Source organism: Catharus ustulatus, chromosome 10 (genome assembly GCF_009819885.2).
Source record: "Catharus ustulatus isolate bCatUst1 chromosome 10, bCatUst1.pri.v2, whole genome shotgun sequence".
NCBI lineage: Eukaryota > Metazoa > Chordata > Aves > Passeriformes > Turdidae > Catharus > Catharus ustulatus.
This window is the reverse complement of record NC_046230.1, coordinates 25,346,889-25,363,469: the sequence shown is the minus strand read 5'-3', so window position 1 is coordinate 25,363,469 and position 16,581 is coordinate 25,346,889. Positions and strand designations below refer to the sequence as shown.

At 51.9% G+C, this 16,581-nt stretch overlaps 1 protein-coding gene across 3 annotated transcripts in view; it reads left to right on the top strand.

Moving 5' to 3' along the window:
• Positions 1–15,801, top strand: part of LOC117000706 (TCDD inducible poly(ADP-ribose) polymerase) — a 29,077-nt gene extending 13,276 nt beyond the window's left edge. For all 3 annotated transcript variants that reach the window (XM_033068623.1, XM_033068622.1, XM_033068624.1), the window contains 5 exons: positions 806–1,736; positions 9,125–9,293; positions 10,950–11,131; positions 14,706–14,981; positions 15,142–15,801. In XM_033068623.1, the coding sequence (XP_032924514.1) occupies positions 806–1,736; positions 9,125–9,293; positions 10,950–11,131; positions 14,706–14,981; positions 15,142–15,589 (2,006 nt within the window). In that variant the 3' untranslated portion in view covers positions 15,590–15,801. The remainder of the gene's footprint in view (positions 1–805; positions 1,737–9,124; positions 9,294–10,949; positions 11,132–14,705; positions 14,982–15,141) is intronic.
• Positions 15,802–16,581: the final 780 nt, after the last annotated feature.

Genomic DNA, 16,581 nt, shown 5'->3' with positions numbered 1-16,581 from the left:
GTTCCTGGGCACCATCCCCTTGTCCTGGGCATCGTTCCCTTGTCCTGGCCACCCTGGGCACCGTCCCCTGTTCCTGGCGACCCCCAGGGCACCCTCCCCTGTTCCTGTCCCCTTTTCCTGGGCACGGTCCCCTGTTCCTGGGCACCGTCCCCTTGTCCTGGCCACCACCCCGGGCACCGTCCCCTTGTCCTGGGCACCATCCCCTTTTCCTGGGCACCCCCGGGCACCGTCCCCTTTTCCTGGGCATTGTCCCCTTTTCCTGCCCACCCTGGGCATCGTCCCCTTTCCTTGCTCACCCCCGGGCACCGTCCCCTTTTTTCTGCCCACCCCCGGGCACTGTCCCTTATTCCTGGGCACCCCCGGGCACGGTCCCCTTTTCCTGGGCACGGTCCCCTGTTCCTGGCCAGCCCCGGCACCGTCCCCTTATTCCTGGGCACCGTCCCCTTGTCCTGGGCATCGTCCCCTTTTCCTGGCCACCCCCTGGCACCGTCTCCTTTTCCTGCCCATCCCAGGACCTTCCCCTTTTCCTGCCCACCCTGTGCACCGTCCCCTTTCCCTGCCCACCCCGGGACCGTGTGTGCGTGCCTGAGTGTCCCTGAGCCGGCATGTGCGGGGTTTTGGGTTTGGGATTAATTAGCCCCACTTTAGCTCTTTCCATGCTTTACGTGCCTGAGGGCTACCCGCAGTCACAGCCAGGGGAGGAGTTTGCTGCTGCTGGCTCGAAATCCTCTCCAGGGGTGATCTCGTTCGTGTCAACCATGAGCAATTAGAGAGATTAAGTGTCTTGTTTTCCTTGCTGCCCTAGGTTGGTTCCTGGAGGCTCGGGGCCGTTCTGGGGAGCGGGGTGCGATGGCCAGCGAGGCTCCCTGCCCGGCTCCTGCCCAGCGCTTCTCCCCCCAGCTCAGGCTGCCCGACAAGATCCCTCCGGTGAAGCCCTGCTTCAAGAAGAAGCAGAAGAGACTGGACTCGCAAACTCTGCGGGCTTTGAGGCCGATCTTCACCAGCCTGCTGGGAGCTGGGGCGTTGGACAGGGTCTTTGTGCCCCGGGGCCAGCGCGGTGGGCACGGTGATTTGTGTGAACCTGCTGTGAAAAAGACTCTGGAGCTCGGTACCTCCTGTCCCCAGACAGAAAATAACGTGACTGTGCTGGTGCCAGCAGCTCCAGATGTGCAGGGGCAGCTGGCAGCAGCTCGTCCTTCCCCCGGGCACCCTGAGCAGGGTGTGCAGGCAGGAGAGCAGGGATTCTCCCCAGAAACCGCTGGAACCGCTGCTGATAATGGCCATGAATCATTCCAGGATCATCCTTTGCACCCAAGTGCCAGCGATGGTGCAGCTTGTCCTTTGTTCCCCGACAAGCTTTTGGAAAGCTACACATCTGGCTTGCTCCAGGAGAACAGCTGTCCCCTGCAATACAGCTTGACCCCAAGCAATAAATTCAGTGCTGGGATATTCCAGGATAAAAGTGAAGAAGCTTCCCTGGACCTGGTGTTCGAGCTCCTGAACCAGCTGCAGTATCACACCCACCAGGAGGACGGCGTTGAGATCTGTGTGGATTTTCTCCAGGGCACTTGTGTTTATGGCAGTGATTGTCCCAAGCATCACACGGTGTTGCCCTATCACTGGCAGGTGAGGAGGACAGCAACCCAGAGCTGGCAAAGTGTGGCCAACGACTCCCAGGAGCACCTGGAAAGGCTTTACTGCAACCCTGACAACGACAAGATCAAACTCAAGTATCGGTAGGTGACTGAGTTTACTCCCTTGCTGGGAAGGGTGCAGGAATGGAACGGGATGTGCCTTCTTTTTTTTCCTGATACTTATGTCCAAGTGTGTTAGAAACCCTGGGATGATGTTTCCCGATTTATATCCAACAGGTTTAACTAAAAATAAAAATTATTGTACACGTGTAAGGCAGCACTGAATGTGCTCTTTGAAGCTGTGTGAAATAAGAAAACTTCAGCTCTGTAGGAATTCAGAGACTGCTGTGGAATGCTCTGCTTGTTCTTGGCGTTCCTAATTAAGTCTTTTCTCTGTGCTGGACAAAGTGGCAGCATGAAAGAGCCTTGGCAGGGCTGGGGACAGCAATGACAGAGCAGTTGCTCTGTGTCATTGTGAGCACAGCCTGCATCATTCCATCCCCAGCAGCTCAACCAAAGCTGGGGAGCCCTTGGGAAATGTCACATCACTGCCAATAAACGGGGGGGTTTCAGCTGATTCCCTGTCAGCAACCTGGCAGGAATGCTGATCATCCCCACTGTTAAAGCAGTGAGTGGAAGTTATTGTTTCCTCTGTTCAGAGCTGTGTTTATTAACTCATTTTCTAAAATTAGCCAGCAGCTGTTGGGTAGATGTGGTTGTGTGACCCCTGTGGGCTCCTGCACCCCCAGAACTCTTTCAGCTCCTGCCCTGCAGGCTCCAGCTTGAGGAGCAGAGGGGACAGGGATGTGGGCAGGGTGCTGTTGGTGCAGGGTGCAGCCTGGTTTGGTGTTCTCTGGAGGAAGTGTGTGGTGCACGTTGTGGCAGGGCAGATAAGAGAGGAGAAGTTTGCCAGGCTGGTACAACTCCGGTTCAAAGTGACATTTCTGGAGTGAAAACTTCACACTGCCTTTCAGCTCCTGAAGGCAGTATATCCCTGCTCTCTCAGTATTTTATTTTCATTTATTGAGCTGAGATTTCTCATTTGGCACCAGAGACCAAATCTACTGTTTAAAGTCAATGTTAGTCTTTACTTTCACTTGATTTGGTGTTGGATTAGGCACCAAATTCAGCCTTTTTCATAGACTCAAACCTTAAAATCACCCAGTGCCACCCCAGCCATGGCAGGGACACCTCCCACTGTCCCAGGCTGCTCCAGCCCCAGTGTCCAACCTTGGACATTCCAGGGATCCAGGGGCAGCCCCAGCTGCTCTGGGCACCTGTGCCAGGGCCTTTGTAGTGATGGCAATATCAGAATAGGGATGCCCCACACTGAAAATGAAAATAAAGTAGGCTATGTAGTAGGGAATAACTGTATTTTATAGAATTGCCTTGAAGAAATATGCCAGTCATTAAAAAAATTTGAAAAATCTTCTATGTGCATAGCAGATAAAATTTGTTGTATTTTACAACAGAGGAACTTTGTTTCCCAAATGTTAGAAATTATCTCTGAAATCAACCCAGCCCAGCCAGAGACAAGCCCATTCAGTGATTTAACCTCCAGCTCAGTGCAAATGAGCAAATGCTTTCCTTTTAGAAGTTGTGTCACCAAGTCCATCTCTGCACATGAGCTCTGTGTCCTAAAGGATGGACTTGGGAGTGATTAATGGTGCAGGACACAGAGCTTGGTCATGGCTTAGTCAGCCAGGCTGGGAGGCTGCTGTGCACTGACCTCTCCCTTCATGGTGTGCAGGGACAGGGATTTCTGTGTGATCCAGCTGGGGACAGGACATTCCCTGCTGAGAGGGGAGGGACAGGGGCAGCCTGGGGTGGGACACAGCCTGGGGGACAGAGCTGGGCTGGGGGGTTCTGCCAAAGTGCAGATTAATGCTGGATATTGGGGAGAAATTCCTCCCTGTGAGTGTGGGGACACCCTGGGGACAAAAGCTGTGGTGTCCCTGATCCCTGGATGGGGCTGGAGCAGGCTGGGATGGTGAAGGTGTCCTGGGGTGGGATCTGCTGATCTTTGAGATCCCTTCTGGATGAGTGTCACTGAGACCTTTGGAGTGAAGCTCTGAGAGCTTCAGACTTCAAACTTGGAGTCTGATCCTCCTTGGAACTTTGACTTGCCAAGGTTTTAAGCCGGGTCTTGAGGTGGGAGGTCAAAAGTTTTACTGTGCATCATCACCAGCTTCTTAATGCAACATCACTGCCAAGGTGTGCATCACAACCAAGCTGCCAAGGTGTGGGGGTCCCAAATTTCCTGGTGCTCCCTCCCAGGCTGGTTCCAGTGTCCCTGTGCTGGAGCTGGGAGCGTGCCCTGCACTCCATGGTTACAGCATTGTTGTTAAAGCCATTCATCTGCCGTGGCCAGACCAGCTTTGCAGGGCTGGCTGCTCCCTGGCAGGCACAGCACAACCTGCTCAGCACCCTGCGTGGCCAGCAAGGCTCTGCCCTGTGCCCTCTGCCCACCCTGGGCTGTGCCCTGTGCCCACCCTGGGCTCTGCCCACTGGCACTGCCCTCCCAGAAAGTGCTGGCCATCAGCTCAATTAGGGAATGAGCTCTAAATCAGGGTGTTCTTCAAGGAGCTGTTTATATAAACCTTCCTTCCTCTCGATGATTGGGATGAGTAACGATGGCGATAAGTTATGGGGTGAGTCATGTCAAACACACACCGAGTTGTTGCTCTCACCTGAGGGGGTGTGAGCTCAGAGGAGTGGCAAACCTTGTTCAGGCAGTTTGTGATGCAGCTCCTTCAGCTGCTGCTTCGGTTTGGCCTCAATCTGAGCATTTATCATAAATCACTCCAGGGTTTTTTGAGTAGGTAAAGCCACATACCAGGCTATCTAAACAATGGGGGAACATCAACTTAAACAGGTTGAAGTACTAAGAAGCACTCAGTTTTCTTCAGAGATGGGAGGAGAGGTCCTGGAGAAGTTCCAGGCTGCAGCAGAGAGCAGTGCCAAGTGCAGGAGATGCCCACAATGGGATTTTTTAAGATGCTCTTTGCTAGGGAGAAATCCTTGGCTGAGGAGCTGAGTAGGTTTCCCCATACCTGTCCTGTCATGCACACATTGCTTTTCAAAACAAGCAACAGCCCTGGAGATTACAGGAGGATTTGTTTAAAACAACTCTGCAGTTCCTGACCCATCAGTTCCCCTTTTTGGCTGAAAATTCCACTTTCTCTTGGCAAAACTCGCCTGGCACAGCAGCTTCTTGCTGTTGCTTTGATTTCTGTCCTTTGTCTTTTTTTGCTGTAATTTCTGTGAGTTTTATGAAGTGCTGGGAGAGAGGCCAGGGTGGGATGAGGAGGGACAGGCAGGTGGCTCTGCAGTGGGAGCTGCTCCCTGTGCACACTCCTGGCGCTGGGTGAGGTCACTGAATGGCAGCAGCACAAGAGGAAACTCGAGCTGTCCTGGGGAGCTCAGCTCGGATTTCAGCAGGAATTCCTCATGGAAAGGGTGCTTGGGCTCAGGGAGGGTCTGTCCAGGGAGGGCTGGAGGTGTCCAGGGAATGACAGGACGTGGCACTCGCTGCTCTGGGCTGGGTGACAAGGTTGGACTGGCTGTTCCTGGAGGTCTTTTCCAACCTAAATGATTCCACTGCCCATAAATACAGAGTGTTCCTCTGCAGTTAGCAGGGGGCGTGTGGAGGGAAGCACGGACACCACGAGATGGACAGGAAACTGGTTTTCCTTCATTCCTCTCTGTGTGGGATGGCTGCTCCTCTGCTGCTGACAGAATGTGCCTGACGTGTTCAAAATCATACACAGGCATTTCAGGCATGGAATCATGGAATCACACAGTGCTTTGGCTTGGAAAACACCTTAAAGGCCATCCAGAGCCACCCTGCCATGGCAGGGACACCTCCCCCTGTCCCAGGCTGCTCCAAACCCAGTGTCCAGCCTGGCCTGGGACATTCCAGGGATCCAGGAGCAGCCACAGCCTCTTGGCAGCAGCTTTTGGGGGAGTTCTGCAGGTCCCTGGCCCATCAAATAGTTAAATTTCAGAAGTTTTCTGTGTGGTCCACGCAGTGTGTGAGATAAGGCATGTGTTAGTGATAACAGGGAGATGGGAACCCAGCTGAGAGTCCCTCTGCCTGCCTGGGGGGAGGTTCTTGGCTAGACCCTCCGAGTGCTTGGGAGCTGCTTTTCATTCCTCTCCAGGAGGAATGCAAGCATGAAACTCCTGAAGTGATTTTGGAAGTGTTTGCCTTGTGCTGTGTGGGCTCCTTTTTGCTGCACCATTTCCACACTGAATTAAATGAGTTGGCCTCTGGCTGAGCAGAGCCAGGCAGCACTGGGTGCTGAGAGGAGCAGCAATCACTGCCATCCCCACTCTTGTTTCCTGTCAATAAACAGATTGCACTTGGGGGAGCAGCTGTCACCTGGCTGCAGGTTGAGGTCAGGCTGTTCCTGGCAGTGAAGCAGCTCTTCCTGAAACAAAGATCAGGAGCTGCTCCCGGGTGAGGCACAGGGCTGTGCCCATCCCAGGGGCACGCACAGGGGCTGGGACAATGATTTGCTCAGCAGGAGCAGTAGCTGTGAAGTTCCTTCCTGCTGGGGTGCTCAGATTTGTTGAAATCAGGAGGGATTTGAGCTGAGTAACAGAGAATGTGGTTCTTGTAGTCACACGTACACAGGAGTGCTCCTTTTCTTTGGGAAGTTGGTTTTGGAAGGTGTGATGTGGAGCATTCATTTTTAGGAATGACAGGAAAAGGGGGAATGAATTCAGAAGGCAGAGAGAGGTGAGATATTGGAAAGGAATTGTTCCCTGTGAGGGTGGGCAGGTCCAGCTGCCCCTGGATCCCTGGCAGAGTCCAAGGAGCAGCCTGGGACAGTGAAAGGTGTCCCTGCTGTGCCACTGGGTGAGCCTCAGGGTCCCTGCCTGTCCCAGCTCTGCAGCCACTCTGAGCTGTGCTTGTGCTGCTCTAAAACACAAATAGTTTGGGTTGGAAAGGACCTTAAAGGTCAGAGAGTCCCACGCCCTGCCAGGAGGATCTTCCACTGATTTAACAATTAAATAAACAAACAAACATCTCCCAAACACATCCAGAGCTCAGCAAGCCTGGGCAGGGACACCGTGTTAAACACAAGGTGTGCTGGGTTTGAGATGGGAAATGGGGAATGGGGAATCCTTGGGAGAGGGGGATGTGTTCAACATCCTCAGTGCTGTGCAGTTTTAGAACTCACCTGTGCCTCACAGCCCAGGACCTCGTGTTCAGGAGTGGCCAGGAGTGGGTTCTTGGGAAGAACAAACAACTCCTGGTACAGTCTCTTCTCCTCCAGCAGCCCTGCCTCCAGGACTTCCTGATCCAGAGCTGGGGGGTTACTTATTATTATTATTATTATTATTATTATTATTATTATTATTATTGTTATTATTATTATTATTATTATTATTTTATTATTTTTATTATTATTTTATTATCTGTAATTTTTATTATTTTATTATTGTTTTTTATTATTTTTATTATTATTTTTATTATTATTTTATTTTTAAATTTTTTTCCCCCTTCCAGGCACTCATCTCAGCTGTATATATATATATATATATAAACACACATACATATATGGGCCAGAGTGCCTGCAGTTGTTTCAGGTTTACAAGCTGTGAAAATTCCAGAAGATTGCTTTTGCAAACACCCCAATCACCAATTGTAAAGACAGGGAAAAACCTTTCCAAGCTTTATGAAATAAACACAGGAAAAGCAGCAAAGCCACTACTTTTGGGTTATTTTGTGCCCTGAGGATGGAGCTTGGAGCTGAGAGGGAAATGTGAGTGTGGCACCTTTCCCCAGTGTGAGGTGTCACCTCCCACGGTCACCACCGAGAGAAGCAGCGTGACTTGAGGGGGCAAACTCAGTGAAATCTGAAACTCATGTGCTGCCCTGGCCCTGTGGGTTTGGATGGAGGAAACACTGCTGAGAGGTTCTGTCACACAGCCCAGCCCTGCTGCTGCTGAGCATCCCTTGGGAATGTCCCCTGGGCTCTTCCTGCCCTCTGTCCTGCCCTGGGAGCACCTCTGGCTCTGCTGGCTGAGCTCTGCTGTTGCTCTTTCAGTATTTCAGAATTCAACTCCTGCTTGGGTGCCCAGCTCTGGCACAGGCTGAGCCCCCATCCCTGGGGGGGTTTGACAGCTCTGGGCACGTGGCACTTGGGGACATGGGTCAGTGTGGCCTTGGCAGTGCTCCATGGTCTGAGAGAGCTTTTCCAATTTAACCAAATCTGTGATTTCTCTGCTCTCCTGAAGCCAATACCCTCTAAGTGCCCTTTTATTTCAAACACCCAGTCCCCCACCCAAACTGGGCTCATCTCTGGCAGAGCCCTTCCCCTGCAGCCTCCACCAAGAGCACAAACAAGATGAAATCTCAGTGTTTGGTGTCTGCAGGAAGTGTCAGTGCTGCAATCACTCTGAGCTCAGTGTGGCTCTCCCACCCCAAACCCTTCTCGCGCTTTTTGGGCTCTTTGGAGCCCCTCGGCTCCCTGGGGGCTCTGGGGCTGTTCCTGGCACAGAGAGGAACTGGTTTAGTCAGAAGATGACCAGTTTCAGCATGGCAGGGCAGAGTGGGAGCCGTGCAGTGTGTCACAGCTGTTCTGGTTTCGTTTCCTGCCGCTCTCAGCGCCGCTGGTTTCTCTGAACCTGTTTGCGGTAACTCGCGGCACGTCCGCGAACTCGGAGAGGAGCTGCAAACCACACGTGCTCTCAGAGCCCTCACAAACACTGCTCCCCTCAGCTATTGGTACATAACTAGAGAAGGGAGAGAGCCTGGGGGATTCACGGCTTAGAGCTCTTCAGAAGGATGGAACAACTTAAATATCTTTATTTTAGCTGCACTCATCTGAAAAAATCTATCAGTGTTAGAACTTACAGCAGAGAAACCTGCTCAGTCCAGTGTCCTGGAAAGTTTATTATACCTCTCTGTTATTTCTTTTAGCACATTCAGGGAACAGAGAAAATGAAACTTCCTCATGGGGTCACGTCCTGCTGTTGAGAACTCGTGGAGTTTTATTTTGAATTGTGCTGTTCTGCAGCACCAAATTTGGGTTGTGTGCCCTGTTCTTCTGAGAGTTCAACGTGCTCACTCTCTCTGTGCAAATAGTTCCACTGAACTGCTTCATTTTATAAATAGAGACCTTTATTTGGTGAGTTGGTGAGGAGAGATTCTTCAGAAATCTCTGTTCTCACCTCTCAAAGAGTCTCTGTGGGACCTTTAACAGGAGCACTCAGTGCCAGGACAAGGATTAAACTGCCAGAGGGCAGGGCTGGATGGGGTTTGGGAAGGAATTGTTCCCTGGCAGGGTGGGCAGGAGCTGGCAGTGCCCCAGGCCAGGCTGGACAGTGGGTTTGGAGCTCTTGGGACAGGGGGAGGTGTCCCTGCCATGGCAGGGTGGCTCTGGATGAACCCAAATCCTGGGATTCTGCACCTCAGACAGCTGCTGGCTTTAATGGGATACAGAAGGTGAGAATTGTGTCTCTGCCATTCCTCCCAGGGGCCAGGAGTTCTGGCTGGATCTGAACCACATGAAGCTGTTTGAGAGCGCAGAGTTCGACCAAATGCGGCGCCTGTCCACGGCCTCGTGCCCCAGCTCCAGCTCCCACTGCTACACCGTCTGGAAATATTTCTGCAGGGACCACTTTGGCTGGAGAGAGTACTCTGAGGTATGGCCCCATCCCATCTGCACCAAACCCTGCATGCAGCACTCCCCAAATTCCATGGTTCCTCTGCAGACACTCAGGGCAGTGATTTGGAGTTCCTGTGAGGATGAGTCAGTGCTGAGCTGAGAGAGAATAAAAGATCAGCTCTGCTGGCCTGGGTTGTGCTTCAAATTGAATTACCCTGAAAATATCACAGCCATGGGGGTGGCCAGACTGGACAGCAAACCTGGCAGTGCCAGGGGAGCCCTGCTGGGGTGGGGTATGACTTGTTTTACACTTCAGAACAGCCCCTCCATTTATCTGGGCAGTTTTAAATTGATTTCCCTGTCCCCAAAGCTCTGCTGAGGCAGGACAGGCACTGCCAGAGCTGTGGGGTGCAGCCCCTCCATTTATCTGAGCAGTTTTAAATTGATTTTCCTGTCCCCAGAGCTCTGCTGAGGCAGGACAGGCACTGCCAGAGCTGTGAGGTGCAGCTCCTCCATTTATCTGGGCAGTTTTTCATTGATTTCCCTGTCCCCAAAGCTCTGAGGCAGGACAGGCACTGCCAGAGCTGTGGGGCTGGGCACAGCTGATGTGTGCAGTGAAACCTCACTGGCAGTCCCAGAAATGATTCCTGAGTGTGAGAGCTGGAGAGAGTTGGGCAGAAATAGCACAAATAACCCACTGAGGGTGCTTGAGCTGCAGGGGAGCTGCAGGGCCTGGGTTTGTGCAGTGCAGAACAGAAATGTGAATTTTGGAGTGTGTGGTTTCTCACGTCTGCGTTTCCTTTCCCTGTTTGCCCTGTGTTTTTCACCCCCATTTCTCCCCCTGTTCTACCCCTCATTTTCCCCCATTTCTCTTCCCTGTTTCTCCCCCATTTTCTCCCCTGCTTTCCCTCCATTTCCCCCCATTTTCCCTCATCTCTCCCCTTTGTTTCCCCCCATTTTCCCCGTTTTCTCCCCTGTTTTCCCCCCATTTCCCCACTGTTTTTCCCTGTTTCCCCCCCATTTCCCCTGTTTCTCATCCGTTTCCTCCCCATTTCTCCAATTTTCTCTCCCATTTTCCCCTGTTATTCCCTCCCATTTCTTCCCTGTTTTCCCCCCCCATTTTCCCTTTGTTTTCCCCCCATTTCCCCCGTTTCTCTTCTCTGTTTTAATTCCCTGTTTCCCCCCCATTTCTCTGTTACTCCCCCACCCATTTCCCCCCCATTTTTCCCTGTTGTTTCCCCGTATTTTCTCCTGTTTTCCCCCCAATTTTCCCCTGTTTTCTCCCCATTTCCCCCTGTTTCTCCCCCCTGCTTTCCCTCCATTTCCCCCCATTTTCTCCCCCATTCCCCCCCATTTCTCCCCTTGGTTTCCCCCCATTCTCCCCCTGTTTTCTCCCCTGTTCTCCCCCCATTTCCCCACTGTTTTTCACTGTTTTTCCCCTATTCCCCCTGTTTCTCTTCCCTGTTTTTCATCCCTGTTTCGCCCCCATTTCTCCCCCGTTCTCTCCCATTTTCCCCCCATTTTCCTGTTCCCCCCATTTCTCCCCCATTTCTTCCCTGTTTTCCCCTCCATTTTTCCCATTATTCCCCCCCATTTTCCCCTGTTTTCTCCCCCATTTCCCCCTGTTATTCCCCCCATTTTCCCTCCCTATTTCCCCCATTTTTCCCCCATTTCCCCCCTGTTTTCCCTGCAGCCCGTGGTCAGGCTGATCGAGGAGGCGAGCTGCCGCGGGCTGCGCGAGGTTCGCTTCGTCACCTGGCACAACCAGTACATCCTGAACATCAGGGACGGCTTCCAGCAGAACTCCTGCTTCCGCAGGGAGATCAAGAGGCGGCCCCTGCTGCGCTCCTGCGTGCTGCTCATGCCCTTCCTGCAGTAGGTATCCCAAAAATGGCCAATTCCCACTGCCCTGCACCGGCCCCTTGGCTTCCTTTTGGAGTGGGAATCCAAAATCTGGGTGCTGCTGGCAGCTCCTGCCCCTTCCCAAAGTAATTTAATGATTATAAGCTGCACCATTTTGACTAAAATTTTGGTCTGAATCTGAAGTGCAGCTTATAATCAGGTGTGGCTGATATATGGACAAAGAATGAAAAGTTGCTGTTTTAGTTTGGAGGACAGGTGTCTGCTGAGAAAGGCAGGAGCTTCTCTTTGAAATGGAGAATGGAAACCCCCTCCCTCCAAATTATTATAATTTTGAAACCAAGGGGCTCTCAGGCAAAGATATGGGAATAGGAATAACAGTTCTTTACTAGGGAAATTAAAATAGAAATACAGCACTACAAAGAACAAACCCCAAACCCTGACACAGTCAGAGTACAGCCTGACACCCGTCAGGCAGGGTGTTGGCAGCAGTCCCATCCCATGGTGGCTGCATCCTCCTGCAGTGACAGATGTGGCTCAGTTGGAGCAGTGCTCCTGTACAAGGTGCAGTTTCCCTCCAGAGCTCCAGTGGTGATGTGGAGAAATCCGGTTTTCCTCTGGAGTCCAGTGGAGAAAGGGGCTCCCTTAGTGTCCCAAAACCTCTGTTTTTATCTTGGTAAGAAATGTTGGGCTCTTCCCCCTGGCTGGAGCAACTCCCAATGGGATGCAGTAATTTTATCAGTGCCACAGTGGGACTCAATGGCCATGAGCAGAAAATGACTGGCTGGAGGAAGGATGGGTTGTGAAAAGATAAAGAACACTGCCCCAGCTGGTTTATAAACCATGGCCATGAACAGGAGATATCCCATGAGATAAAGAACACTGCCCCAGCTGGTTTATAAACCATGGCCATGAACAGGAGATATCCCATGAGATAAAGAACACTGCCCTGCCTGGTTTCAATGGATGCCCATTAGCAGAATATCTCCCACAGAGATCAGGATCACTGCCCCACCCTCAGCAGATGGTGATAGAACAGATACCTTTGATCACACTCTGTACTGTAATGTGTGCCTTATAATCGTGAAATTACTGTAACTTTTATCTGAGGAATCCCTGGTGTAATTTGTAATGTACCTTGTGGGTGTTGGAACATCAGTTGCTGTTTTTTTTCACCATCCTGGCTGTGGAAGGTGTCCCTGCCTTGGCAGGAGGAGGTTTGAGGTCCTGCCAGGTTTGGGTGGGGTTTGAGGTCCTGCCAGCCCAAACCATCCCTGCTGGTTTATTGGGAGCACTGGGTGTGCTCAGAGCCCTCAGCCCTCGGGGGTTTGGGCACAGCCCCAGCACACGTGGGCTGGGAGGTGTTTTCTGATAGGGTTTTACAGGAAGGAAACCCCAGGTTGTTACAGAGAAACTGGAGGATGCCAGTCAAAAAACAAGAGTGGACTTGCTGGTTGGAGCAGTCCTGGTTCTCATCCTAGTGAAAAATGAGGATTTCAGGGCTCCTCCTCGTGTTTTGCTGTTTTACCACAGTGATCTGCTAAAATGATGCAATTCCCAATGAATTCCCACTCGTGGGGGATTGACCAGAACTGTCTGTGCCAGCTGCCAAACCTACAGACTAAACTGAGGTTCTGTTCTGCACCAGACTTCATTCTGATTTCATTTATCAAACCCCTTGTGAAGCTCACTTTAAAACATGGGTTCTTGGCAAGAACAAGAATATTTTCAATATTTATGGGATTCATCCTTCAGGAGTTGCCTCCACTTCCCACATGATTATACCTGAGATTTGTTCTTTGCCTCACCTCCCACCTGCTTAAATCTGTTCTAAAATTGGAAAAGAATCCTTGAATAGGAATGGAAAATGTTGACTTTTTAGTGGCTTCCCCTGCAGAATAAATAATATAAATATTTTACACCAGTCAGAAGAACTGAACAATGCACACCAAAGGATTGCAGGATTTTTATTGGATTTGATGTTTTCCTCATTAATCCATGATTTACTGGCAATGTCTGCTTGGTCTTCCAGTCCAGTGTGAGTGATGAGGCCCTGCAGGAATATTTCTTTACACATTTGCTCATCAAGGAGGAAAACCAAATTAAAAACAAATTTGGTGTTTGGTTGCTATTTTAATAGTAATTTGTAGAACAAATTTCTGGGTTTCTGCTCTGCTGTTAATAAGCAGTGAGAAGAATTTCTGAGTTCAGTCAAATCCATGCAAATGAAGGGAATCCTGGCCTTGGCCTCGAGCAGGGAGCAACCAGGGAACACTCAGAGAGTTTCTGGAAAGTGGGAGGGCTGTCACAGCTTTCCATGTGTTGATTTAAAAATAGACCTTTTCCCACTAAACTTCCCCCTGCCAGCGCTTCTGCTTGGGTTTGATTTGATTTCTGCCCATCTGTGGGGTTTGCAGAGCAGCTCCACCCCAGTGCCTCTGTCCTGTGCTGCTCCAGGGCACTTGGCAGCTTTTCCCAGAGAAATATTTGGGGAAAATCCTCCCTGGTGGACTTTGGAGTTTGTTTCTGCAGCTCAGGAGCTGTGCTGGTGTGAGCCAGGGCCCTGCAGGTGCCACCTGCTCTGTGCTCCCCTTAGGAGAAGGGAGAATCTGGGGAGCAAGGGTTGGCTCAGCTGATCCTCACCCAGGTGGGATCAGGGCAGCACAAACCACAAAGGTCCCTGGGGTCAGCTCAGCAGCTCCAGAGTGAGATCCCAGAGCTGCAGGGGGATCCTGCTGCTCCCCTTGGCTGGGTTTGGTTTGCCAAGGGATTTTTCCTGGCATCCATGGGGCCACAGCTCCCTCCCTGAGCCCTGCCTGTTCTCCAGGCATTCCCAGAGGAGGGGCAGGAAAAGAACCAGCTGCAAATGCACATCCACATCTGGCTGTGTCCATGGCACTGAGTCTTCCTGGGTTGGGAAGGGGCCTTAAATCCCAGCCAGGACCACCCTGAAATCCCAGCCAGTGTCACCCTGACATCCCAGCCAGTGTCACCCTTAAATCCCAGCCAGTGTCACACTGAAATCCCAGCCAGTGTCACCCTGAAATCCCAGCCAGTGTCACCCTGAAATCCCAGCCAGTGTCAGTGCCACACTGAAATCCCAGCCAGTGTCACCCTGAAATCCCAGCCAGTGTCACACTGAAATCCCAGCCAGGGCCACGCTGAAATCCCAGCCAGTGTCACCCTGAAATCTCAGCCAGTGCCACCCTGACATCCCAGCCAAGGCCACCCTGACATCCCAGCCAGTGTCAGTGTCACCCTGACATCCCAGCCAGTGTCACACTGAAATGCCACCCAGTGTCACCCTGACATCCCAGCCAGTGTCACACTGAAATGCCACCCAGTGTCACCCTTAAATCTCAGCCAGTGTCACCCTGAAATCCCAGCCAGTGTCACCCTTAAATCCCAGCCAGTGCCACCCTTACACCCCACCCTGCCCCAGGCAGACACTTTCACTGTCCCAGGGAGCTCTGAGCCCTGTCCAGCGTGGCCTTGGGCACTGCCATGGTGAGCAGAGGCTTTCCAGGGGATGGCCTGGAGGTGCCTGGGGGTGCTGGGGGTGTCTGAGCAGAGCTTTGTCCCTCCCCAGGACCCTGGGTGGCAGCGCCGTGCTGCCCTCCCCCTGCTCCGAGCCTGCCTCCAACCACGACCTGTCCCCAGCTGCTGTCACCTGCCCCAGCTTCTACCCCGAGACCTGGATTGGAATGGATCCAGCTCAGGACTTCATCCAAGTGCCTGTTCTGAAGGAAGACAAAAGCTACAGAACCATTTATAACCTGTTCCACAAGACTGTGCCAGAGACCAAATACAAGATTTTGAAAATCCTGCGAGTGCAGAACCAGTTCCTTTGGGAGAAGTATAAAAGGTAAGAGGAGGCAATTGCAGGTCTTTAATAATGGATATTCCTGGAGGAGGAATTTTATGAGAGATTTGTCTCAGCTCTTCCAGAGGGCGATACCAGAATGCAAACAGCTGACCTGCAGCAAACACCCACCCTACCCTCACTTTGCCGTTCTGTGTTGCAGGAAAAAGGAATACATGTCCAAGAAGATGTGTGGGCTGGACAGGATCATGAACGAGCGGCACCTGTTCCACGGCACGTCCCAGGACGTGGTGGACGGGATCTGCAAGCACAACTTCGACCCGCGCGTGTGCGGCAAGCACGCCACCATGTTCGGCCAGGGCAGCTACTTCGCCAGGAAGGCCAGCTACTCGCACAACTTCTCCAAACGCTCCCCCAAGGGCGTGCACTTCATGTTCCTGGCCAAGGTGCTCACGGGCAGGTACACGGTGGGCAACCACACCATGAGGAGACCGCCGCCCGTGGAGCCCGGCAGCGTCACCAGCGACCTCTACGACTCCTGCGTGGACAATTACTTCGAGCCCCAGATCTTTGTCATCTTCAACGATGACCAGAGCTACCCCTACTTCATTATCCAGTATGAGGAGGTCAGCAGCACAGTCTCCATCTGACAGATTTTCTGTGGGGGGGAATTAAATCTGGATGCTTCCTCGCCAGTGGAATGACTTGGAAGGGAGGAAATCTGGAGTGACCAACTGTGCACTTGCTGGTTGATTTCCTATGTGGAAATTGTACATATTTTTCCATTGTTTATAGTTGAAAATCTGTGCCTTTTGTTATAAAACACTGTTTATTTATGTTAGTAAATGTTCATGTTTCAGAATGTGGCTGTGGGTGTCGTTTCCGTGGCGTTCTGTGCCTGTCACATCCTGATCTCAGCATTTCAGCATGGCCAGTTCTGGGGACTCAGAACCACATTTCATCCCAAGGACAGTAAATAAATCATTCTCCCAACCACTTCTTTTTATTTTAAAGGGATTGGGAGAGAGATCACAAAACTACCCCTGCTCATACATTGAATTATTAAACAGGACTACACAAATAGATAATTTGCTAAAATCAAGGAAAATTTAGGAGGAGATTGGCATGGTCTGTGGGGAGGGTTTAACACCTGGGATGGCTGGGACACACAGTCTGGCACTTGGTGTCCCTGCCTTAGGGACTGTGAGGTCTCTGACTGTGATTGTTCACCTCTAGGCTGGTAGTTTGGATGAACCTGAGGTGTCCTGTCCTCACTGAGCCCTTCACAAGGAATTGTCTCCCTGTCCTGCAGGGCTGGGGAGCCCTGGCTGCCTCCAGGGAGCTCCTGTGGGGCTCAGGTGGCTCCCTGGGATGGGATGGGACCCTCAGGTTCTGTGTCCTGGGGCTGTCCCCAAACTCAGCTGGGCCTGGAGCAGCTTCAGAGAAACCTGGAGCAGATTCAGAGTGTTTTGCCATGGGAGAGAATTCCCTGCTCCCCCCAGCTGGTTCCTCAGGATCACTCCTGGTCACCTGGGATCAGCTCAGCTGCAGGTGAGCAGAAGGGGAGGGCACAACCAGCTGCCCCCAGTGCCCCCAGTCTGGGGAGGCTCTTGGCAGGGCTGGGAGAGCTTCCAGTGGAGGT